Source organism: Podarcis liolepis (assembly GCF_965112155.1).
Source record: "Podarcis liolepis genome assembly, chromosome: 4".
Taxonomy (NCBI): Eukaryota; Metazoa; Chordata; class Lepidosauria; order Squamata; family Lacertidae; genus Podarcis; species Podarcis liolepis.
Genome location: NC_139558.1, coordinates 80978961 through 81005943, shown reverse-complemented (window position 1 = coordinate 81005943; position 26983 = coordinate 80978961). Strand labels below are relative to the sequence as shown.

Here is a 26983-nt window from a genome sequence, read left to right as displayed (position 1 = left end):
AGCCACAGCAAAGGTGGCATTTTTCCATCTCCACCGCATTAAGCAGTTGGTCTCTTACCTTTCTTGCCCAGATGTGGCCACAGTGATCCATGCGACAGTCATCCCCAGGCTTGATTATTGTAACTCGCTCTACGTGGGACTGCCCTTGAAACTGACCCAGAAACTCCAGCGGGTGCAGAATGTCGCAGTGAGGCTCCTTACGGGGTCCTTGCTGCAGGATCACATTCATCCAGTGCTTTACCAACTGCACTGGCTCCCAGTGGAGTACAGGGTCAGGTTTAAGGTGCTGGTTTTGACCTTTAAATCCCTATGCAGCCTAGGACCCACGTACCTACAGGACCGCCTCTCCTGGTATGCCCCACAGAGGACCTTAAGGTCCAAAAATGACAACACTTTGGAGGTCCTAAGTCGCAAGGTGGTTAGATTGGTCTCAGCTAGGGCCAGGGCCTTTTTAGTACTGGCTCCAACTTGGTGGAACGCTCTGTCACAAGAGACTAGGGCCCTGTGGGACTTGACATCTTTCCGCAGGGCCTGCAAGACAGAGCTGTTCCACCTGGCCTTTGGTTTGGACTCAGTCTGACCCTTATGTTTCCCTCCCCTTATGGTTTTGATCTATGGGCTACTATTAAAATGAGGCTGCATTTTAAATTGTATTTTAACCCGTATTTTAAATTGGTTTTTTTCTCTCCCCCCCATTATGTTTTTATTATAATTTTACTGGTGTTAGCCACCCTGAGCCCGGCTCTGGCCGGGGTATAAATAAAAAATATTATTATTATTATTATTATTATTATTATTATTATTATTATTATTAAGTCACCCTAGCAACTTGGCCCTGTGAGTTGTTGTCAGGAGAGGCGAACGAGGAACAATGCAGATCAGCTACAGCCTCCTTGCACTGCCAGGACTGCTGATCAGAAGGCAGAACCACTGGCCCAATGAGTCAGGTGACACGAGAGAACCAATCAGCTGCTGGTGGTTAATATAAAGCCTCCAGAATTGATACTTTCCCTCAGTCTAGGTAACCTGTCGTTGAGGGAAATGATCAGATTCTTCCACTGGACTACTATCTGCATAAATCTGCCTGCTGGGCCTGTGCTACCATTAGGCAGAGTGAGGCAGCTGTCTCAGGTGGCTAATGCTATGGGGAAGACCCCATCACCACCACAGAGGTGTATGCTACAACCACCCGGGATGGGCATGTGGGGAATGCCCCCAAGGGAAGCGTGGTGTGGAGAAAGCCCACTGCATCCCCAGTTCGGGCTTGACCCAGGAATGGAGCTGTAGTGGTCGGGCATGAGAGAGCTGCCTTGGCAGCTTCCTCGTGTGCCACAGCCCCGCCAAGGAGAGCGGGCGGCACTATTCCCTCCCCCTTTGCTTGGCACACAAGGGCCTCTAATGCATCGCTTTGCCCAAGCCACAACTGGCTCAGTGCTCCTTACCTTGAGTTTGTGTACTGTGGGAAATTGTGGTAAAAGCTGAAATTGTGCTGTCGGAAGACATCAGTCAAGGTCTTGTGGAATCTGTCTCGTTTGCTCCGCAAGTAGTTCAAAAGGTCTCCATAGCAACAGTATTCAAAAATCAAGTAAACTGGTCCTGGAAAGTTTTTAAAAAAATAAAAATCTGTTACTCAGATACCAGATAGCAAACAGTGAAAAAGGAAGCAACTGGGAGCAGCCACTGGGACCACATAACACCAGTCCTAAAAAAAAATCTACATTGGCTCCCAGTACATTTCCGAGCACAATTCAAAGTGTTGGTGTTGAGCTTTCAAGCCCTAAACAACCTTGGCCTAGTATACCCAAAGGAGCGTCTCCACCCCCATTGTTCAGCCCGGACACTGAGGTCCAGCTCCAAGGGCCTTCTGGCAGTTCCCTCATTGCAAGAAGTGAAGTTACTGGGAACCAGACAGAGGGCCTTCTCGGTAGTGGCGTCCACCCTGTGGATTTTGCTCCCATTAGATGTCAAAGAGCTAAACAACTATATAATTTTTCATAGACTTCTGAAGGCCACCCTCTTAGGGAAGCTATTCATGTTTGATGTTTGTTGTTGTTGCTGCTGCTGCTGTTTTTTCTGCATTTTGTTGGAAGCTGCCCAGAGTGGCTGCCCAGACTCTTGGTAGTTACAGCAGAAAGGCCATTTGGGACATAGGAAACTGCTGTCTACTAGATCAGACTAAAGGTCTGTATAGCTATCTAGCCCAGTAGTGTCTACTCTGACTGGCAGTGGCTCTCCAGGGTCTCAGACAGAGGGAAGTTTATCCCAACACCTGTTGCCTGATCCTCTTAACTGGAGATGCCAGAAACAGAACCTGAAACCTTCTGCAAGCAAAGCAGGTGCTCTGCCACTGATCTATGGTCTCCCGAGTTCCATCAAAGACTCAGCAGATCCCCTAAATGTGAATTTTCATTCCATTGGACAGGAGCTACAGGCACAACAGGCCAATGCTAATTCTACATTTGGGTACTCAACCCAGGCAAAAAGAGGTCACATTGGAAGGTCCAGCATAAGTAGATGGCTTTACCCACTGGCTGTTCAGCTCCTTACCTGATATGGTACAAGCTCCAAGCAGATTCACAATGTTTTCATGACTGCCAATGCGAGTCATCATCTTGAGTTCAGTCATTAGAGCATCTTTTTCGGAAGAGCTGTATTTGTCTGTAAATGCAACAGCAACAGAAGTGTAGTTATATTTGCCTATACTGGGAAGGGCGATTAAGTCCATGCAATTTAAGGATTTAGGATCAGCCTCCTCCAACCTTCAGAGATTTGAACTACAACTCTCATCACCCATCACCACTGACCATGCTGACTTGATGGGAGCTGTAGTCCAGCAATGCCTGGAAAGCACTAGGATGAGGGAAACGGCTTTAGATTCTCAGTGTACAATGCTAAATCCTAAACTTAAGACCACTGTATAGGTCGACTTTAGCTGTAGCAGCAGAGGCAGTAATTTGGTATGGTAATAGATGGAGATCAATCCAATGCATGGAAAGCAGAATGGGATTACACTTCCTCCAAGAGCTCAGCCGTATGAATGGTTACTTGAAAGTGAAGTCAATGGGGCCAGGGGAGGCTGGTGCCCACTGGGGTTGGTGGAGCAGAAGACCAGAGCAGCCAACAGGAAATGATGGTGAAGTCAGAGCCAATGATAGGCAGAGGCAACCTGAACCTCCTCCCTGATGAGTTCTACAAAGGCAACACTGAGGCTAATGAGGAGTTGACAGCCAGCTAGTAACATCCCCTGGATTGGTTGGAAGTAAGTAAGGAGGAGGTGGGGGCTGGCTAAGGGCAGATTGTCCTTGGTGAGGCAATGCCCCATTCACCTTAATGGATCAACCTCCATGGAATGGGACTTACTTGCTGTTCATAGGAATAACTATAAGGAACATTTCCCAGGAAACGTACTTTAGCTGTGTGTACTTTAACTGTGATTGAAATGCATGTTGTGTATGCAGCCATAATGGCCAGCATAGGTCTGAAAAAAACATCCCTGGCTTCTGTGGGAGATGAAGTCAGATATCCAGGGACTTTTGCTTGATGTTCTGCAAATCAAAGCCCAAACATAATTCACATTTTAATGGTTTCTTTGCTTTGGTGCTGACGTCATCCTCAGAATCACCACCATGTTCTGAAAACTACAAGCAATTTAAGCTTTGGATTAGGCAACTCTTCAGACAAAGGACTCTTTCAAATAAAGGACTGTTCTCCGATACATGACCACCTACTCACAACTGTGACACAGCTGCATCACACATAATAGTCCTACAGCAAAGAGAGGGAAGACATGCCACCAGAAACTTTGGATTGCAATAGAATCATAGAATCATAGAGTTGGAAGAGACCACAAGGGCCATCGAGTCCAACCCCCTGCCAAGCAGGAAACACCATCAGAGCACTCCTGACATATGGTTGTCAAGCCTCTGCTTAAAGACCTCCAAAGTAGGAGACTCCACCACACTCCTTGGCAGCAAATTCCACTGTCGAACAGCTCTTACTGTCAGGAAGTTCTTCCTAATGTTTAGGTGGAATCTTCTTTCTTGTAGTTTGGATCCATTGCTCCGTGTCCGTTTCTCTGGAGCAGCAGAAAACAACCTTTCTCCCTCCTCTATGTGACATCCTTTTATATATTTGAACATGGCTATCATATCACCCCTTAACCTCCTCTTCTCCAGGCTAAACATGCCCAGCTCCCTTAGCCGTTCCTCATAAGGCATCGTTTCCAGGCCTTTGACCATTTTGGTTGCCCTCCTCTGGACACGTTCCAGTTTGTCAGTGTCCTTCTTGAATTGTGGTGCCCAGAACTGGACACAGTACTCCAGGTGAGGTCTGACCAGAGCAGAATACAGTGGCACTATTACTTCCCTTGATCTAGATGCTATACTCCTATTGATGCAGCCCAGAATTGCATTGGCTTTTTTAGCTGCCGCGTCACACTGTTGGCTCATGTCAAGTTTGTGGTCAACCAAGACTCCTAGATCCTTTTCACATGTACTGCTCTCAAGCCAGGTCTCACCCATCTTGTATTTGTGCCTCTCATTTTTTTTTTGCCCAAGTGGATTACTTTACATTTCTCCCTGTTAAAATTCATCTTGTTTGTTTTGGCCCAGTTCTCTAATCTGTCAAGGTCGTTTTGAAGTGTGATCCTGTCCTCTGGGGTGTTAGCCACCCCTCCCAGTTTGGTGTCATCTGCAAATCTGATCAGGATGCCCTTGAGTCCATCATCCAAGTCGTTGATAAAGATGTTGAATAAGACCGGGCCCAAGACAGAACCCTGTGGCACCCCTCAAACAACACGAGTGTGCACAAACTCGTAGGAGAAAAATCAGAGTCTGCAGATGTTTTGAAATGCTAATGGCTAGCTATGTATCTGCCTCCACTGTCAGAGGCATCGTGCCTCTAGAATGCCAGTTGCGGGGAATCATAAAAGGGAAGAGCGTGGTTGTGCTTGGGTCTTGCTTCTGGTCTTCTCAGATACATCTGGTTGACCACTATGAGAACAAGATGATGGACTAGATGGGCCTTTGGCTGGATCCAGTCTGGCTCTTCCTATGTTCTTAAGTGTGATGGCCTGGGACTCGGACTCAGAACCAGAGGAGTCGCAGTCTGCACCAGACCCTTTGCCTCAGGCATCATCTGGGGCCTGATCCTGAAGAGTCCCAGTCTGCACAGGTTCCCCTGCAACTAACACCAGCTGGGCCAAGTCAGTGGCCTGAGTGTGCCCTGGCTCCAGATGCGGGGATTACCTCATTGCCTCCAGCTGGGCCATCACTTACAGCTGCTCCACTACCAGTTTGGTCAAGGGAGGCTGAGGCAGCCCCTGGGTCTAGTAACCCATTGATGTCTCCCGAGCTGCAGAGACTGAGGTCTGAGAGGAGAGCCCTGAGTACTCGCAGGAGGAGTGCTCACCTCTGGGCAAAACAGGGAGGTGAGTCGCTGGGGGATCAGGACCAGCCGTTACCCCAACAAAGATAAAAGGCTGTTGGACCCCGCCCCAGGTTGCGGGAGCAACATTGCTGTATGCCAGATCCTGCCTGAGATCCTGTACCTGTCCTTGCCTGGTTTTCTGCCTCATGTCCTGCCTTGGCCCTGTCGGAATGGCTCCTAGTGGAACCTTTGGATTCTGGACTGGACCTGGACCGCATTTCATGGGTTACCCCTGGGACCAGGACATTAAGCACAGTTAAGCACTCATGCAAGGGCTCACTACAAGGAAACAGGATTGGGCATCTTTCAGAGTCCGACTCAAGTGCTTTTCTCTCTGTGCCACCACAGCAAGTTGTCAGAAGAGGGAGCTGTTTGCCAGGGATCTGCTCCGCTTGGGTGTCGCCAATGCAGCTGGGTCAGAAGTAGATCCTGCGGCTTGCTGACTCAGCAGTTGCCAGGCGATGCAAGGCAGGGCACCAACAGGAGTTTCACTTGACCTTTCTAAATCCCTAGATTCTGTTTCTTCAGCCTGAGCAATTTGTCTCTACAGAGTAGATGAAGCTGATGTCAGACCAAGCAACCTAATGACCCTTGTCACCTTGCCTTGCCTCTTCACTGTGAATGGCGGTTGCATTGGCCTGCTCTGCCTTGATCGTGCTTCCAGACAAGCACCCCAGACACCGAATTGAAGATAGGCTCCCCCCCCCCAATCAAGAACAGGTTACAGCCTTTACAGCAGGAGTGTGAAACGTGTGGACCTCCACATGAGAGCCAGTGTGGTGTAGTGGTTAGAACGCTAGGCTAGGACCTGGGAGAGCAGAGTTCAAATCCCCACTCAGCCAGCAAACTCATTGGGTGACCTTGGGCCCGTCACAAACCCTTAGTCTACCTTACTGGGTTGTCGTGAGGATAAAATGGAGAGAGGGAGAATTTATACACACACACACACACACATGCAGTTGATGGGTATGTTTAACCTAGAAAAGAGGAGACTGAGAGGAGATATGATATGATAGCCATCTTCAAATATCTCAAGGGCTGTCACATGGAGGAGGGAGGAAGGTTGTTTTCTCCTGCTCTGGAGGGCAGGACTTGAACCAATGGCTTCAAGTTACAAGAAAGGAGATTTCAACTAAACATACGGAAAAACATTGTGACAGGGAGAATTGTTAGACAGAGGAGAGGTTGTGGACTCTCCTTCCTTGGAGGTTTTTAAGCAGAGGTTGGATGGCCATCTGTCATGGATGCTTTAGTCGAGATTCCCGAATTGCAGGGGGTTGGGCTGGATGACCCTTGGGGTCCCTTCCAACACTAAAATTCTACGATTCTGTGACTCCAGCTCCCATCCTCTCCAGCAAACACAGCCAATAGTCAGTTATAAAGGAGTCCAAGGACATTTGGAGGGCCACAGATTCCTCATCCCTGCATTACAATATACATGGATAGACTACCTTTTAGCATCTTGACTGCAACCTGGACAGACACTCCCGTTTCACTAATTCCATATGCCGTGGCATTCACCACTTTCCCAAACGCACCGGAACCAAGTTCTTGCCCTACAAGAAAAAGGGAAATGAACATGTCCTCCTCATCTTGCACTTTGGTGATATGTTTGCTAATCTTACGATGAGTGCCACCAAACTCACCGAATTCCAGATTTTCTCTGGGAAACTCCCACTTGAGCTCATACTCGACCTCGCTGAAATCCACGTAGATGTATTCGTTAGAGGAAGATCCAACCATCTGTATCATCTGCAGCTGGCTTTTGTACCTCGATTGCTACAGGGAATGGGAAAAGAGGAATAGTGAAAAGGACATTCAAGGTAACAGAGCAAAGTGAAAAAGACAGACATTGGGTTCAGCTGTTACCTTTTTGTAGTTTTGGCAAATTAAGACACACAACACAGCAATGACCGAAAAGCAGAATCCAGCAGTTGCATATAATGCAACATTATCGGACAGGGGATGTTCTCCTGCAATTTGAAGAGAGGTGGGTTGTTAAGCACTTCATTGTATCGTTAAAGATAAAATGACTTTGCACATGTGATGAAACATGGTCTTATCTACAAAAGCTCATGCCGCAATAGAGATGTTGGTCTTCAGGGTGCCACAGGACTCATCTCTGAAGTTACAAACATTTAATATATTTTTACATACCATGGAATTTAGCATGGAACCCATGCATTGCATTATAACGTGGCTCCCACAGAGCAAATAGAAGGATGTTGGAGTCATTCATAGAAACAAGCCAATAGCAACATTAAAACAAACCACCACATAATACCCATAAATGAGACAGATTAAAACCTGTCATGCTTCCTTTTTTTGGTGAGCACAGTATTATTCTTTAGAGGTCAGTGTGTTCCCAGATGAACAATCATTTATATTTAAATTTAAGAGATCCAGGTTTAAGTGAGTCCCACCCACCACTTCTGTGGCATCACTGAGACGCCTTGGTCTAACCACTATCTTCTAGTCTCAGTTTCCCACTTGTAAAATGCAAAATGTGACTTGTCTTAGGGTTTACCATGAAGGCATAGCACAATAAGAAGATGGTGGGGAGACAAGATGCAACTCAGCAACCCAAAGGTGGCGTTCCCATGGTTCCAGCCCATCATGGGATCAGAGGCAAAGGACTTGGGTCTTGAAAACTCAACTGAAGTTCAAAGTCAGGTTAGTAAAAATGCATAGTTTGTTCAAAGTTCCATGGGGGCAGATCTCTTTGGGACTCTTAAATCCAGCTGTTGCATATAAGCAATTCTTGCCAATTGCCTGAGAAAGTGCAAACCTCTCCCCTTTTCCACAACATGTCACAGATGTTATTGGGCTGCAGTTCCCATCATCCATTCACTATTCTGGCTGAAGCTAATGGGAGCTGCAATTCGGAAACATCTGGAGGGTACCACGTTGGCTATTCCTCTTTACACAGACTGCCAAATCCATTTTTACAGGCACCTCCATACAATACCTTTTTCAATTAAGCTTGTTTCACAGTCAAAGCCCACTGAATTGTTGGCACAGCACTCTACGTAAAATCTGTCTTCTACTTCCGATAGATCTAAAGTGCTGTTTACAATCTGGAAACCAAAAGTATTTCCATCATACGTGTTGTTTGATATTCCACCTGCGATTTCTGTGCAACTGTGGGGAGAAGAGAGCCATTTACGTTTTTCATTTTTTACCCAAACATCTAAAAAGTCAAGGGCATCATCAGAAGTGTGTGCTGCATATATCTTAATATTCTTTCAGTAGCTGTGTAGGAATGGAGAAGCTGATCACTTAGCTTTTTTAGCTCACAGATAATTTGTATTTAACAGATGTGTTTAGATAAACATACTATGGGCTGGAACAAGGGTGGGAAACCATATATGATGTCAGGTATAGCACAGGTAAATGGGGAGCTTGGATGAGAGGTCTCTTTGCTGGTGCCGCAAACAGAACTTCTTGCAGAATCTTAAACCACACCACGGCATCTCAGCTGCTTTTAAAAATGCAGCCGCTAACATCCATGGAAAAAGCCATCAACATCTTTATTTACTTTGTTTTCTCGTCCCGACACTGTCTCCAGACCCAAGATGCTGCAGGCCTGCTCTCAGCGGCGCAAGAAATCTGAGTTGATGTCTTGTACATTTTTAAAACAGGTTTCCCTGCAAAAGATACAGCAAAACAGCACAGAGCACTTTAGAACAAGAATTCCTGAACTTCATCAGAACAAGACTCCCTATACTTTGAGCCTCCCCATAAATACATGACCTGCAGGACACGGGTGGCACTGTGGTCTAAACCAGCAAGCTTCTTGGGCTTGCCGATCATAAGGTTGGCAGTTTGAATCCGCACAACGGGGTGAGCTCCCATTGCTCTGTCCTAGCTTCTGCCAACCTAGCAGTTCAAAAGCATACCAGCACAAGTAGATAAATAGGTACCGCTGCAGCAGGAAGGTAAACAGTGTTTCCATGTGCTCTGGCACTCGTCACCATGTTCTGTGCACCAGAAGCGGTTTAGTCATGCTGACCACATGACCCACAAAAGCTGTCTGCAGACAAACGCTAGCTCTCAGCCTGAAAGTGGAGATGAACTCCAAAATGGCCACCATGCTCTCATGATAAAAAAATGGGAAGATTTTGTGTCCCAGATTTTGGCTTCAAAGTGTTGGAGGGTATGTGATGTAAGGCTGCAGGTGAGGGTATCTCTCTCCTTGAGCCAGGCCTCTCTTGGGCTGCATACACAATGTACATTTAAAGCACAAGGCTTCTGGAAATCTTGGGAATTGTAGTTGGTTAAGTATTCACATTTATGCAGAGCAATTTCCCATAACGCAATGCACTTTTTGTTGTTGTTATTTTTCACACTTTAACCTGCATAATGCTTTTTTGTGTACACTAGGTGGTTGGAGAATGGCATTGCAATATTCAGAGAAAGTGCAAATTTCAGAGGATGGCTGTGTTTTTGCTTTCAGGAAGTGAGAATAAGGTGGGTTTAGCTTTAAATGCAAACTGAATTGCATTTGTCTCCCAACCCTCACAAGAAGAAGAACAAACAAGCAACAGCATTTCAAATCTGTTCTCTCCCTCCCTCTCTCTTTTAAACTCACTTTTCACGTAGAGTTTTAATGTCCTGCTCACAGACAAATCGTCATTTTCTGCGTAGAACACATATTCCCCTGGTTTGTCCTTATGGTCACAGAATTTTGAAGAGATGCTGTTTCACAAAGGAAGGAAGGAAGGAAGAGTCACCCAAGCATGTATCCATACGCATTTGCGATTTAAAAGGTGGTTGTTGTTTTTAAACCAAACCAGGCAGCTATCAAAGAATGAGAACCCAGTATAGCATCGTGGCCAAGCTACATCGGTGCCCTCTTCCATGAATAGGAATGGTGCCCTCACCTTGAAAACATTAGTTCTGGAAAGAGGTTCATCAACTCAGTAGCAGACAGCATGGTAGGGCAGGGACATTTACCTAACCTCCAAACAGGTGAGTCACTGCTGCTTATTGGAAGGAGAAGGAGGGGGGCACAGTGAATATGCACGAGTAGGAGCACTAGATTGGCTCTGTGGTACATTTGCACTGTGCTGCGCTCCCCACAACATTGTCCTTTCCCCCTCTCCTCCCTGTAAGGTGAAGATAAAGGGACCCCTGACCATTAGGTCCAGTTGTGGCCAACTCTGGGGTTGCGGCGCTCATCTCGCTTTATTGGCCGAGGGAGCCGGTGCACAGCTTCTGGGTCATGTGGCCAGCATGACCAAGCAGCTTCTGGCGAACCAGAGCAGCGCACGGAAACGCCGTTTACCTTCCCGCCAGAGCGGTACCTATTTATCTACTTGCACTTGACGTGCTTTCGAACTGCTAGGTTGGCAGGAGCTGGGACCGAGCAACGGGAGCTCACCCCATCGCGGGGATTCGAACCACCAACCTTCTGATCGGCAAGTCCTAGGCTCTGTGGTTTAACCCACAGCGCCACCCACGTCCCTTTCTCCTCCCTGTAAGCAGCAACAACTCATCTGCCAGAAGGTCAGGTACAGTAGGTGACTCCACTCCACCAGGCCACCAGCTACTGCCTCAGCTAACAGAAGAAATTCCTGTGGAATCAGTGCCCATTCTACTAAGGTTAGGGTTTTCTAGTCCAGTAAGAACAACCACACAGTACTTCTGGGGCAAAGATAGGGCAGGGGACCCTGTGATCCTCAATATCTTGGTGGAGTCTAGCTCTCACCAGCCCCAGCCAGCATAAGAACATACAAAGAAGCAGGGACAGGTCAAAGAGGAAACTAATGAAGCCCCAGAGGTGACTTTGGTCTACATTGCTTAAAAATGTTGGGTCTAGTAGACCCAATTTGCGTTGCCCGACTCAAATTGATTAATTTTTTGTTGTCTATATTTTAACAACCCCAAAGTTTGAGAGTCAGTAGCACAGATGTTAGGATGTGGTGATCTGCCATGGAGGAAGATAACAGTGGTTACCCTGACCTTGTTGCTGGTTGTGAAGGGAGCCCCATGACCATCCAAGCTTCAGGACCCCATAAATGTAGGTCTGCCACTGCAAAGAGCCCTGTAGGATCAGGCCCAAGGCCCACCTGGTCCAGCCTCTTGTTCTTAGAGGGTGGTCCAATGGTCAGGGTTCCAACAACATATAGGGAGCTCTGTGTTCCTCATCAACTGCAGTGGCAATGTCACATAATGAAAGCCCTTTGAAAGTGCCCTTACCAGATGCCTTTCTCTGCCATGGAGCAAGCTCTGAAAAACTGGTTCTGCAACTTTCCTGCATTGAAGCAAGGGAAAGCTGGCTTCGGAAGGCACCTGCCAGAGATCACCTCCCTATCACAGCCACGATTCCCAGGGAAGAATGGCTGTATACATAATTGTATACCTGCTACTTCAAAAATAGTGTTTAAGCACACAACAGTACCAGAGGAATCTGCTCCTCTCAACTTTGGAAAAGAAATCTGGCTGTGGAAGGGCTGCCTTGGACAGATGGGCAAAAATAAGACTGCAAAGCATCCTTTTAGAAAGGCAACATTTTAAAAAGATTCTGACAAATAACATCTATGCGCTCAGTGACAGGGAAACCCCTCCTTCAGCTACTCAGTGTATCCTGCAGCAGCATCATTCATTTCTGTAATGGACCAGAAATAAATCTAAGTATGTTACAGACATCCTGGAAAACAACAACAAACAGGGAGAAAAGTCCCTCTGTTGCTGGTGGTGAGTGATGCTCAAGGACCAATGTGGCAGTGTTTATGTTTTCTTGTCCGGCAACTTTGGGCACTGCTACAGAATCTCATCCTGCGTCATATTTTATAAATAGCCGTTTTGTACTTTACAGAGGAAGAGAAAGAAGACATATAATACTACTCAGTTTCAATGCAGAACAGACAGAACCCAAATACATATACCTTAACATGTTAGTTAATTGTATAAATATTTCAAAAATTGTGCTTAACAAATGTTGCCAGTGATTTAGGAACATAGGAAGCTGTCTTATACCAAGTCAGATCACTGCTCCAATTAGCTCAGTACTGTCTACACAAACTGGCAGCAGCTCTGCAGGGTTTCAAGCAGGGAGTCTTTGGGAAACGGATCTCAGTGACTCATGATTTTCATCTTACATAAGATGCCAATATGGCAACCTCCAAATTCCTCTCCCCTCTCACCCACCCACTAGTCTCAAAACTCTCCCACCCACCCTCTTCCCTTGCAGTTCAAAATAAAAGTGGCCGATCGAAGCAAGCTCCTTTTTAAAAATAGAAAAGTGTGACTGACGGAAGGCAACTTTACCCTCCCCTGTGCCCTGCAGATGTTTCAGACTACAAAACTCCTCATCCCCAGCCAGTATAGGATGATGGCAGTTGTCGTCCAACATTTGGAGGTTGCGGAAGGCTGATGTGACATATAATTGGGCTCTGATGTAACAAATGGCTAGTACAGTGGTACCTCAGGTTACATATGCTTCAGGTTACAGACTCCGCTAACCCAGAAATAGTGCTTCAGGTTAAGAACTTTGCTTCAGGATAAGAACAGAAATTGGGCTCCAGCGACGTGGCGGCAGCAGGAGGCCCCATTAGCTAAAGTGGTGCTTCAGGTTAAGAACAGTTTCAGGTTAAGAACGGACCTCCGGAACGAATTACGTACTTAACCTGAGGTACCACTGTATACATAAAGGGGTAATAAAATGTAGGGAATCAAGTAGCATTTATACGTGAATTTCAGTTTCATGAGACCGATTCAGTGCAGGAGTTTCAGCCAGCCTGCTTGAAAATAAAGGAAGGCTTGCAATAGTCATTGATACGTTTTTGGTTTAATTCTGGGGAAGTGAAAGTGAGCGGAGAGATACCTTCTATTTTACAAAGAGGGAACAGAAAAACCAAAGGGCACTAAGAACATTTTCTGGAAAAGCTTAGAGGAAGTTGTAGGTGGATGGGAGTCATTGTGGTGTGGCTTGAAATCAAAAGCCCAAAAAGAGAGTGCTGTGTGGAAATTTACTTTCCACTTGGCTTCAGGCAGAGCAGAGAACTGGAGAGGGAGAGCAACTATTGATCTGCTTGGCATCTCCCCTCCCTTCCTAGCCACTTTTCTCCCTAGGAGGGAAAAGATATAGGTCCTCTTTTATCCATTGGGAAGAACCGCAGTGGGCAACTGAGTAGGGAAATGGCTTCTCTCCCCCATCCCAGAAGATCTGTGCTCAGAGGGCTCAGGAAATTTGCTTTGCATAGATTCAATCCTTGGCATCTCCAGGGAGGGCTAGGAGAAGCCCCCCTTCCTGAAACCCCATAGGGATTTGGCCAGTCATTGTAGACCATGGCCTCTCAAACTGTGGTCCGTGAACCAGCAGTAGTTTGTGAGCTTCACTCAGGTGGTCTGTGCTGTGCCTATGGATTTATGGTTGAAGATGGGAGACAGAGCAACCATCACAGTGAATATCTGTATTGTTCTTTGAATAGTATTTAGGAAGCTACCCTATACTGAATCAGACCATTGGTCCACCGAGCTCAGCACTGCCTGCATTGACTTTCAGCAGCTCTCCAGGGTTTCAGACAGGGCTCAACAGGTAGCCCTACCTGGAGATGCTGGAGATTGGACCAGGACCTTTCTGCATCCAAAGAAGATGCTCTGCCATGGATTTACACACATTAGTCACAGGTTTGGATCCAGTACAGAGCAAGCACAGCCTTTGTTATAAATCTTTAGGTGCCAGGCAAAAGCGTTTATGTAGAACGAGACCTTCGGCTGGTTAACATTCTTTTAAATGTGTTTGTGTGGGGGGGTATTGATTTGTTTTTGTTTTATTATGTATTTTGTGTTCTCATTTTGTATTTTTATGTTGTGAACTGGCCTGTGATCTTTGGAAGAAGGGTGGTATTAATAATAATAATAATAATAATAATAATAATAATAATAATAGCGCCTCCTCATGGTTGCCTCAGAGTAGCAATCAATGGATGTGTGCTCTTGCAAGTACACAAAACGGGTCAATTGATTCTTGGGTGGGTAGGATGGGGGTACTAAAGCAAGATATATACAGCTTGAGACTAGAATAATGAAAAGATCCTCTCATTCCTTATATGGCCAATTGATCACTGCAAGACTGAAGGCCTCCTGCAGACACCATTGATGGTGGTTTATATATGTCCTGAGTTTTCTGCTGCATTGACTCTGAAGAAACGAAGAAATACAATGTGCAACATGAGATGGTGAGCAGAGCATGGGGGGATTGCAGTGCATTTTTGTCTAAAACAAGAACCATTAAGGGTCTTTTTCAATCACCTTTTTATCTAACCAGAGATTGTGGCAATACAAAACATGGGAAACAAATACACAGAATGATTCTAAACCTGTTGACTCAGAAGGGTGCAGAAAATAGTGGCTGCAAGTCTTTACACACAACAGAAGCACATTCAAAGAAAGTTAATTACCTGTAAACATCTGTGTAAGTCTGTATACAAGGAAATGACATTTGGGAAGACATCCATATACATCTAATTGATGGATATGCTATTAGTGTGACTTCAAGGCACAACTTTTCCGCCACATCAGCTTCAAAATCTTCCTTTGCGTTGGTGAAATTGATAAAACCCTTATCTGTTGAAAGATATATCAAAATGATGTTGTGATATTTTTATTTAAAATGATAACATTTTAAGAAATAATTTATTACCCTGCATTTCTCTTCCGCAAAGGAGTTGCTCAAAGCAGCTTACAAATAAAAAAAGGAAGCTAAAAGCAACAATAATCCGATCCTCAAAATACAAATCAACAAAGAAAAAAACTCCAGAAAAAAGCCAAAACCCAAAGTCTGACAGTAGCTTATCAATACATGCGGCAGGAACAGAATCAAAAGCTTATTTTAAAAGGATGGTTTTCAATTACCAACAGAAAAGGAAGGAAGAGGAAGATAACCTGAATTATTGGGGCATATGCAGGTTCCCACCAGAGAACCCTGGGAACAATAGTTTGTTGTGGGTGCTGGGAATTGTAGCACTGTTGGGGTAACATACACTTCCCAGGGTTCTTTGGGGCAAGTCATGCGCGTTAAGTGTGTGGCATGGATGTGGTCAGCAAAAGCCCTCTCACGTTTTGCCACCAATCTTGCTTCAAATTGAAATGGCACAAATAAGAGGGGAGCAAAAGGCAATCTCATCAGATGGGCAGATTCCCATAAGAAGAGATGGTCCTTCACGCAGCCTGACCCTTGACATTGCTTTAAATGTCAAAATTCACCTTTTTGGGGGGGGGGAGAGGAGAAGGGAGGGGAGGGGAGGAATCTGTCAATTTTCCTTCATGACAGTTTCAGTTCTCCACATTTCCTTATCAGTTTGTAATTTATTTAATGAATTTCTCCTAACATGCACATTTGCATGCATTTTTGCAAAGCATATCCCCCCCCCCCCCGGATAATGCATTTTTGTCCGTCATTGTCCAGATTTGGTCGGTCATCATCCAGAAACATGCTTTTCCAGGCACACTTTGCCCCAGTGTATGCATTTTTGTACATATTACTTGGCTAGAGAACTGGATCGCAAGATTTGGAGAAGTGTGATTTTTGAAGGGTGACTGGGTTTTGGTTCTCATTTTGTTTCAGAAAGTGAGAATCAGGTAGATTCACCTTTAAATGTGAACTGTATCAAATTCTGCCCCTCCCCCCGCATCCTTAGCCTTGATGCACAATAATTTTCACCCTGAGAAGCAACAAACACTTGATAGGTCGCAAGATAGGTGCTTAATTCCTCAACAGAATATTAATTCAGTGCCAAGCAACTTGCTCTGTCAGAGCAACACAGTTCCTTCTTAAAGGTAAAGGTAAAGGTACCCCTGCCCCTACGGGCCAGTCTTGACAGACTCTAGGGTTGTGCGCTCATCTCACTCTAGATGCCGGGAGCCGGTGCCGTCCGCAGACACTTCTGGGTCACGTGGCCAGTGTGACATCGCTGCTCTGGCGAGCCTGCACCAGCGCAGCACACGGAACGCCGTTTACCTTCCTGCTGTAAAGCGGTACCTATTTATCTACTTGCACTTTAAAGGTGCTTTCGAACTGCTAGGTGGGCAGGAGCTGGGACCGAAAGACGGGAGCTCACCCCGCCGCGGGGATTCGAACCGCCGACCATACGATCGGCAAGTCCTAGGCTCTGTGGTTTTACCCACAGCGCCACCCGCGTCCCACTAGTTCCTTCTTAGAGGACTTGAAATCAGACAAGTATTGCTAAGGCACTAAAAGATTCTCAGCCAATCTGGACCAGCAAATATTTATTCAATGATGCTATTTAACTCTCTGCGGCTGAAATTCTTGTGCTGATTTTTAATGCTGGGATTTTTATATGAGTTGTTTTTTTTTTTAATTTTAATATTGTATTATTCGCACGCTAGCCAGAAAACACTCTTATTGGGTGACATATAAATGCCATTAACACATAAAATAAAAACAAAATATCCTGGACTATACATCATTCTCATGTTGTAAATTCCATCATAGGAAATGCAGTGAAACAGGCACATGTGAAACAGGCACAAAGGGTGTGGAAGCTGCTATGTGTGTATCTGTGCATTTATTTTATAAACCACCTAAGGCTGCAATAGTAACCTCACACAGGAGTAAGCCCCATTAAATTCAATGGGATGTAGACATAGTTCAACAGGTAGCAGCTTTCTATGTTCCTATGCAAACATTTTATATGTCAGACGACTTACCTAAAATTGTAACCAAAGCACTCTTATTTGCAGCAAGTTCTTTGGACGAGCAGTTAAAATGTCTGTGACTCTGTGTTTTCATTGGGGAAACAAATGCATATTGTGTCTTAACCCTCTTGGAGTTCAAATTCTTCCTTCCTTCGAGTGACATGCCCTATTTTTTAAAAAAATAAAAGTTAGTATTTAAGAGATGGTGACATTCATTTGTGGTGTGGAGCTGTGCAAAGCTTCAGAACTACTGAAATCAATAGGAATTTAGCGAGTCACAACTAATGTAGGTCTCATAAGCTTTTCAGTTGAATCAAAAGTCTGGCTCCAACACAGTATTTTAAAAAATATATTACGACATTAATATGGGGCTTCTTTCAGAACCAGAGTTAGGCAAGAGTCTTCAAAATGCCATTAGCAAGCAGGTATTTTGGTAAGAGGCACTGGGAAGTGTTAGAAGTGTGGGAACTCTCCCTGACTGGTCCTGAACCTTTGAGACACTTGGAAAGCAGTAAGATTTCTGAACAGCTACACAGGTACAAGAGATACACGGGGGATTTTAAAGTTAGTATTTTTAATATAAGGCTACAGTAAGTGCTGACAGGAAAATGGGGTCCTCTTGGTACCTGAATCAATTGCTTGCTTTCAGAATACCACTTCATTCCAAAGTTATAATCACCAGATATACCACGACATCTTAAAAGCAATAGCTCTCCTGTTTTAAGAAAGAATTCCTGCACAGAGCTTCCTGGTACACTTAGATCTGAAATATAAAAATAATTCCAATAAAATAACAATACCAGCAAATAATAATAATAATAGTTACTACTACTACTACTACTACTATCCCTTTCCACTTACCAAAGTAGTGCTTAGGGTAGCTAACATCATTCAAAATGCAATAAAATGATCAACAGTTAAATGCTAATGTGAAGCAGCAACAGAGCAGATAATTAAAACAGAGTCAGCTTGGAATGCCAAAATCAATGGAAAACGCACCTTCTGGCCCTAGTAAAACACTAATAGAATTTTGAATGAACACAAATGCAACCTCAGAACTAAACACAGCAAGTGATAGACACACACCTCCATCAACTAGTTTCCAAATCCCAAAGTCATCCTAAGTGCACACTTACACACACACTTGGATCCAAGCTGAAGGCAAAGTCTCAGGCTGCTTTTGCTGAAGATAAAGGCAGTGGAAAGTTGAACAGGTTCTAGTGCTTTGCCTTGGTCTGGTGTACATGCCTAGTCGGTAGAGCATGAGGCTCTTAATCTCAGGGTTGTGGGTTAGAGTCCCACATTGGGCATTGCAGCCCAGCATGACAGGCAGTGGGTTGGACTTCATGACCCTCAGGGACCCTTCCAACTCTACAATTCTATGATTCTATGGAAATGAAATCTGCAGTCCCCAGGGAGGGGCAGAAGAAGGTCTTCATGAGAGTAAGGAGGGCTGGTTGATGATGTCTGTTTTTTTAATCAGTCATCAATGTAAATAATACATTATAAGATTCCAGGAAGGAAGGAAGGAAGGAAGGAAGGAAGGAAGGAAGGAAGGAAGGAAGGAAGGAAGGAAGGAAGGAAGCTAACCAATTCTAGAGTGTCAATACTTAGACTATAAGTGACTTGGAGGAGGAGGAACCATTTTAAATTGTTGCAAATATCCGGGCTCCTTTCCCCTCCAACTCATAGTGTCATGAAGAAGTGTGCCAAAACATTTAAATAAATACAGTGGAACCTCGGGTTAAGAACTTAATTCGTTCTGGAGGTCCATTCTTAACCTGAAACTGTTCTTAACCTGAGATACCACTTTAGCTAATGGGGCCTCCCGCTGCTGCTGCTGCCGCACCACCGCCACACGATTTCTGTTCTCATCCTGAAGCAAAGTTCTTAACCCAAGATACTATTTCTGGGTTAGCGGAGTCTGTAACCTGCAACGTCTGTAACCTGAAGCATCTGTAACCCGAGGTACCACTGTAAATTCTTTTGCTTGAACACTTTAAATAAAAGAGATCTTGCACATGTTTTATTGGCACAGAACATAAACACAAACCATTCAACAAAAAACATGACATTATTTTCACAGTTCACATAGAAATACGGACTGGATGCCAGGGACTGAACCAGGGACCTTCCCCATGCAAAAAATCTTCTCTTCTTGCCCTTCCCCAATTGAAAAGAAACAATGCCAGGCAACGCTTTGCACCAGTAAGGCTGCAATTTCACCCTATCAATTGGCAGCGTCACATGTTATGCCCATCAAAATCTGGGACTGGAATGGAAGTATAAAAGCTGATTTGGGTGGTGCGTTGGCTATGCTTCGCAAAACCAAGAACTGAGGATCTTACAGGAGGTGAGAGATCAAATCGATTTAACAAGAAAGGATCGCAGTTGAACCACAATGATCCTTAGGCTGCCCAAACTTGTACTTGATTATATTTCTGCAGGCATTTTTCTTCCACTGACAGATAACAAAAAGAGAAACCCTGTGCAGCAGGGATGGCAAACCTGTGGCCTTCTAGATGTTGCTGGTCTCCAGCATCCCACCATTCTTGATCCCTGACCACACTGAATGGGGTTGAGGGGAGTCAGAGTTCAACAGCAGGTTTCCTATCCCTTCTGTTCATAAGGAAATATTAATGGCAAACCCTCCACAACCTGTCTAATGAAACATTCCCTCTGCTATGCAAGTGTATGGAAGACCACACTGGGTCTTATTAAAGAAGTGGTACTGTTAGCATGAATAAAGGGGCTAAAGAGTCCAAACCCATAAATACATTTGTATCTTTACCTATTGTATAGAGTTCGGAGCAGACTTTTCCAAACTCGTTAACTGCACAACACCACACATGTTGTCGAAAGAGCAATTCGTTGTCTCGTAATTTCAGCTGGGCCTGTTGTCTTCCATCCATGTCTTCACTTTGGGCAGCCTTAGAACTTCTGCAGCTATAAAACAGAATGACAAAAGGCCACGTGTTCAAAGTCAATAACACTGCTGTCGTTATGACTCAAGAATGACTCAAGAGGACTCCAAATACGGGCTCCTGCTGGCCCAAACTGTAAAAGCCTCCTGTGAAATCTGGAGCAGGTCTTTGGCATTTTGGTGCAGAATGAGATTCTAAGAGAAGGGTGGTTCAAAACAGGATTCTGAATTTTTCTTCGATCTGTATGCTGCTCACATTTTAGAAGTAGTGAGGCACTTGCTAAAACATTGGTTCCTCTCACTACATATACATATTTGATTTCAGAATGGGGTTTTGCGGGGGGGGGAGGAAAGGGGGCAAGAAGCTTGCAATTTCAGTGGCTGGACATGAAATTCTACAGAACAAAAGGAGAATCAGATTACTGTATTTTCTCTTTTATTCAGTCTATCAATCGTGCATGTTTGTGGTGCGTATGCAGTCTTATCTCAGTAGGAAGATGTCCATTCTGAATGTAGAGTTGAAAGGAAAAGAAAAGAAACCATGACAGGTTGGTAGCAAAACAGGTGACCTACCTTTCATCAGGGGTCTTGCAAGAAAACCATTCAAAATTTGGTTTAGGATATCCTTCTGATAGGCAGCTAACTTCTCGCTGCTTATTTAGTATAAAATGTGGCTTTCTTGGGCTTTCTATTGAAAATAATGCAAGAATTCCTTATCATTTATTTATTCATGGAAGTATTTTACTTTTATTATTTATAGTCAATCAATCAATCAATCAATTGTTCATTTATCAGAGCACTAGTAGCCTTGTACCCAGTGTTGGTCAGGAACTCTAAGAAGTCCCCCCCCCAAATAAAAACCCAGTGCAGTTTTTATATCAATGGTTGAAATCAATGCAGTTTTTAACGGTTCAGCCCACCATCTTGTTTCAAAATGGCACCTAGTTATATACAAACTTAGACCGTGATCTCAAGAACCGTGATGGAAAATTTGGTCTTGATGGCTTAAGATTCATCCAAATGCAGAACAAACACATTTCACAAGGTAGAGAGAGAGAGAGAGAGAAAGTGCATTGTTCGTCGATATTTAAAAAGCTCTATCAACCAAATTCACATGAGTAATGTTTCTGCACCGGCTGTATACTGAGATGCTGAAGTTATTTAGCTGTTTTCACAAAAGGGCTAGACATTTTGTTCATGTAAAGGGTTCTATTTTGTCTCTCTCTAGTCAGATCCTCCTCTTCCTCCTCCTCTCCACAGCAAGACACTCTTTTCCGCAGGTAGGGGCTTGGACTCAGAGGCAGAGAGGCTGTGCCTCCACATCTGAGCCCCACACCGAAAAGGGTGCCTCACTCGTTGGCTGCAGAAGGTAGAGCTCAACTGCTTTTCTCTCAGAGGCAGTTCTGCTGTCGCCTGCTGGCTTTTCTTACTGACTTTGTAGGTGCCCAGCCCACACAATTTTATTGTTGTGGGTTCCCAAGCACACATGGCCCCCAAGAGTTGGCTCCTATGATTCCCAGCAACCCTTAACAAACTACCATTCCCAGAATTCAAGGGGGGAAGCCATGGCTACTAAAGTGGTATAAGAGTGTTTTAAATTCATGTTGTTTATGTAACTCCTCTCTCACATTTTCTACTCCTCTTCTCCAACAAAGAGACAAACATCTCTTTGTATAAGGAATTATAGAGAGGATTGTAGTAGCTTCACAGTCCCCTATATTTTTGAACCATTTTCCCTTTAAAAGCTGTTGGAAATTCTGAAGAAAATTTTCACATAAGAGAGAAGAAGAAGAAGAAGAAGAAGAAGAAGAAGAAGAAGAAGAAGAAGAAGAAGAAGAAGAAGATATTATTTATACCCCGCCCATCTGACTGGGTCTCCCCAGCCACTCTGGGTGGCTTCCAACCAAATATCAAAAATAATACAGCGTCAGACATTAAAAACTTCCCTAAACAGGGCTGCCTTCAGGTGTCTTTTAAAAGTAAAATAGTTGTTTATTGCCTTGACTATTCCTTACACCTAGTTTCAATCCCACTTCAACCCCACCCTCAGCAAAACAGGGAATTGTCTTCCCTGCATTTCTTTTTAAATATGAAGAGCAAATGTTGATCAATACTCTTAAACTTCCCATCTGCTCAAAGCAGGAAGCTTAGAAGAGTCACAACACATCAGGTTGATACTTAAGGGGGAATAAATAAAAATCCAGCCACCATTGAAGAATGTAATTCACCCTGAGCAGCTCAGAGCTTTTTCCTGAGAGGGATGATGTACCCTTGCTTGAAATGAAATGAGTGACGTGGGAAAAATAGCACACAATACCAGAACTGAAAGAGGGAGGGGGAAATATTCAAATAAGGAGTGGGAAAATCCCTGCAGGGGGAAGAATCCAACATGTTTTGCTGTTTCAAAGTTAGGCATACATCATACATGGACCCGTTCCTGCCCTATCATCCTTCATCAAGTTGTGATCAAGCCATTCCTTTGTCTCCATGTCATACTTACTTTTTATATGAATTGTAAATGTCACCCTGTAATTATCGGTTTTGGTTTTAATGGACAGCGTGTGGTTTCCAGCCTGGGTTTCTCTAATTTTTGGAAACTTCTTTGAAACAACATGCCTATACAATAGGGGGAAAGCATCCATTAAAAAAACAAAACAAACCCCAACTTCATGTGAAAGTAAAAGGAAGCAGAACAAATTGACAACAAAACCAACACCAAGAAAGCAGGCAAGCAAGAGAAACCTGTGGTTGGGACCAGACTAAACCATCATACTAATCATTCTGTGGAGAAAGGCCTTAGCCAAATTGGAAAAGGGCCATGGCTCAATGGTAGAAAGTCTGCTTTGCATGCAGAAGGTCTCAGGTTAAGGCTTCTTCGGAGGTTTATCAAAGTACTTATTGCACCGGGATCCTTTTAAATTCCCCTGGAACTCAAATATGTGATGGCAGTTGTCTCATCACAAGAGAGACCATATGTCTAGATTCAGTAACTATTGTTGAATATTGTAAACTGGACAGGCTGATGTGGCAGCTTCGCTCTGAATGTGTGGTTGCAGGTGCCCACCCCACCTGTTGTTTCTGACTTCTAGCAAATAAGTGAAGAGTGCTAAACCACCCTTTTCTAAGAAAGAACCTCTGTCCAGAATGGTATAAGTGAACCTCTTTCAGTGGAATCTAAAGTGAGTGGGTGGCATTCAAATAAATTTTACTCAGAATTGAAAATTTTGATAGCGGCTAAGCTACATCCCTTCAGTTCAATGGGTATGCCCCGAGTAAAGCTTAGCTCTTTGTATTTAATTGAGGTGAATTTAATTGGTAGGTTTAAAGATTAAATTTGTGGGTCAAGTAGGGACATATAAGTATATGAGAAAACTGTGCACTCTGTGTAGTTGTGGCTTTTGACCCAGCTATTCCTTCTGCTGAAGAGGCAAGTCACTGTGAATTGCCTCTTCAGTAGTGAGAACAGTTAAGGCAAAAACTACAAGTAAAGCTCCAGCTGCTTGTATAATCTTCCCCCAGATGCTCAGCACTTTTCTGAACCAGAGCAAATAATAGGAAATTCTATCACAATCATCACCAAATGTATCTCTTTGCTTACCTGCTCTCCAAATCCAGAGAGGAATTACAGTTAGTCTGGTTCTCTTTAAAAAACCAAAGACAGGTGATGTTCTCTGAAATATTTACTATTGCTTTAATTTCAACATTTTCAAGCACACCAACTTCAAAATCTGTTGCTGCTTCATAGATATTCTTGCTGCTTTGATAATACAGGGAACACTTGCGGTCTTCTTGGGTCTGTATTGCATGAGATGGAAAGACATATTTTACCACACTGGTCTTTTTTAAGATCTCTGCTTTATTTATTTTATTTAAGGATTTATTCACCACTTTCAAACAAATGTTTCTGAAGCAATGTACACCATCACACGCACACACTGTATATAATGTATACATAGCAGTCTAGAAACTGATCTTAAAAGCATTTAACATAATGTATACATAGCAGTGGCATAGCGTGGGGGTGCAGGGGGGGCCGGCCGCACCGGGCGCAACATCTGGGGGGGGCGCTCGCACTCGCAGCTCTCTGCCCCTAGGGCAGAGGGGCGCAAATTACTTGCCTTGCCCCGGGTGCTGACAACCCACGCTACGCCACTGATACATAGCAGTCTAGAAACTGATCTTAAAAGCATTTAACTACAGTGGTACCTCGGGTTAAGTACTTAATTCATTCCGGAGGTCCGTAGTTAACCTGAAACTGTTCTTAACTTGAAGCACCACTTTAGCTAATGGGGCCTCCTGCTGCCACCGCACTGCCAGAACCCGATTACTGTTCTTATCCTGAAGCAACGTTCTTAACCTGAAGCACTATTTCTGGGTTAGCGGAGTGTGTAACCTGAAGTGTATGTAACCTGAAGTGTATGTAACCCGAGGTACCACTATATAATATTTCAAATATAGAAGAGTCACTCTTCAGGGAAAGCCCTATTACAAACATACATTAGGAAAAGAGCCAATTGCTAGGCCTTAGATAAAGTTCATTAAGAAGCTGATTCCACAGAGCTGATTCTTCAGATACTGATGGGCTCATAGATGCTAAGGATCTCTTGGCTGGCTGATTGATTGATTGATTGATTGATTGATTTGACATTTCATTCCTAGCTCCTGCACAGAATGCCTCCCTGAGTTTCACCTGCCTAAGTGTAAAGAACAAACACAGGTGAACATTCTTTTCTAATATCATTAGATATTAAGAGCTACCCACCTAAGTGGGTAAGAGCCAACGACAGAGTACACACTTTGCATGCAGGTTGCAGGTTCTGTCCTGGCATTTTCAGTTAAAACTGGGATGGGGAACCTGTGGCCCTCCAGATATTGCTGGACAGCAGCTCCCAGTATCCTGGACCATTGGGCCATGTTGACTGGGGCTGATGGGAGTTGGGAGTTTAGCAACATATATCCAGATATGTAGACATTACCATGTGTTTTATTCTGTTTTTAGGTTACTGCTGGTCTTACGTAGCTTTGAATATTTAAAACACCTGCTTTGATGTGCCTTTGGTAATTACAATAGCTTTCTTTTATTTTTGTAAACCATGATGAAGTTTTATTAAATGAAATAAAATAATTAAATCTGAAGGGCCAGATTCCTCAATCCTAAATTAGAAGAATCTTGTATGTTGCTAACACAGCATACATTTAAAACACATTTAAAGTTCAGCTGGCACCAAAAAACTAGTGAAGCGGGTACCACCTGAGCCTCTTTGGGGAAAGAATCCTACAAACTGCAATCTATCTCCCTTCTGAAGTTGGTGGGATGGAGAGCAAGGTCATTGATGCTGGTCTTCACCGACCACACAGGTTCATATCCTTTTTACCTCATGAGAAGGTGAAGATTCCAATGATCCTGACATTATATTGTTTCGCTTGATTAAAAGGCATGTAATCTCTGGTGCACCCAGGCCCATCACAGCCGTGGATACCAGTGTAAGAATCAGAGCTGAAAGTAAAAAAAGAGAAATGGAGGCCATTGTTATGAGCAGGAACTTGAGGATAATAGTACAAGTACAATACGATCAATAAAAAATGCAGAACCAGCACAAAGCATTCGCCAAAAGCATAAACACAATCCAGCATAAAATTAATAGAAAAAGCAACCTTAAAATAGCAAAGGTACAGCTATTAGTTCTGCTAATCCTGTTGCCCTTCATAAATTAGAGGGCTGATGAATGTCTGGAACAGGGAGCCTCTCCACTTGTCGAGTTCTCAGTACGATTTGGAACCCTGATCTTCCAGGTATCGAAACTGTCCCCTCTTCTAAGGTGAATTGGAACAGTCACTGCCTTATTCTACCGACTCCCTTGGAAGGTGGTGGGTTCTCCTTCACTGGAGGTTTTAAAACAGAGGTTGGATGGACATCTGCCAGGGATTCTTCAGCTGCAATTCCTGCCTTGAAGGAGGTTGAACCAGATTATCCTTGGGGTCCCTTCCAGCAATTCTACGGTTCTATTATTAAGTTAGGTGCATTTATATCCTGCCATTTTACAATGAGAATCACACACACACACACCCTTAAATCAACATAAACGATCTTGTTTAAAAAGCTTAAAAGAGTAAAAGGTGGGGAAAGCGTAAAACAATTCAAGTGACGGTATGCTGTAAAGGTTCGCTGCCTGTTCCAATGTAACCTGCAATGGCATTGAGTCACTGGTACAAGATCAATGCAATATGACCTGATTAGTGTTGTGAACCACCCTGTGATATTTGGGTGAAGGGTGGTATACAAATTTAATAAAGGAGGAGGAGGAGGAGGAGGATAGGCTTGAAGGTGGTGTACTGGTTGGACGAGGACCAGGAATACCAGGATTCAACCCTCCCCTCAGTCATGAAACTCATTGGGTGACCTTATGCCAGTCACTACCTCTCTGTCTAACTTACCTCACAGTGTTGGTTTGAGTTAAAAGAGGGGGGAGCATGTACACCACATTGAACTCCTGAGACTGAAAGGAGGTATAGATGTAATAAATAAATAGTTAATGTTTCCCAGAAAATGAAAATAAAGTCGTGACTACTTTGTACTCAGTTTGAGGTATGGTATATTTATTTACCCGCACTACACTTACCTGTGGTTTAAAGCCACATCCTAATCCAAAGGATAAAAATGACACATAAGGAACATGGAAAAGTGAAGTAAAAACAAGGAACTAACCACAGATAAAGTGCTCTGCATTTGGTTTTGACCTACTCAAACGGGCTTACAGTTGTTCTGCTTATTTGAACCTAAAGCGTTTTTCTTCTAATGTCAGTCCTGCTCAGAGTAGACTGAAATTAATATACATGACTAATATTCCTATACCATTAAAGCATATCAAAGCAATTTACAACTTTAAAAGGATAAAAACTATACAATAAAAGCATTATAAAAATAAAAAGCAAGTTTGCTGTTGTCATCGTCGTTTTAAGAATCAACAA

General features: G+C 43.9%; 1 protein-coding gene across 3 annotated transcripts in view; it reads right to left on the bottom strand.

Annotated features, from left to right (window-relative positions):
* FLT3 (fms related receptor tyrosine kinase 3) overlaps nt 1-26983 on the bottom strand; it is a 57147-nt gene that overhangs the window by 14407 nt on the left and 15757 nt on the right. For all 3 annotated transcript variants that reach the window (XM_083498885.1, XM_083498883.1, XM_083498884.1), the window contains exons 2-17: nt 25390-25511; nt 23613-23809; nt 22515-22630; nt 20588-20702; nt 19883-20037; nt 17718-17854; nt 17104-17257; nt 14835-15000; nt 10019-10125; nt 8966-9074; nt 8396-8568; nt 7297-7400; nt 7074-7206; nt 6879-6983; nt 2548-2658; nt 1443-1596 (exon numbers count right to left, since the gene is read on the bottom strand). In XM_083498885.1, the coding sequence (XP_083355011.1) occupies nt 1443-1596; nt 2548-2658; nt 6879-6983; nt 7074-7206; nt 7297-7400; nt 8396-8568; nt 8966-9074; nt 10019-10125; nt 14835-15000; nt 17104-17257; nt 17718-17854; nt 19883-20037; nt 20588-20702; nt 22515-22630; nt 23613-23809; nt 25390-25511 (2158 nt within the window). The remainder of the gene's footprint in view (nt 1-1442; nt 1597-2547; nt 2659-6878; nt 6984-7073; nt 7207-7296; nt 7401-8395; nt 8569-8965; nt 9075-10018; nt 10126-14834; nt 15001-17103; nt 17258-17717; nt 17855-19882; nt 20038-20587; nt 20703-22514; nt 22631-23612; nt 23810-25389; nt 25512-26983) is intronic.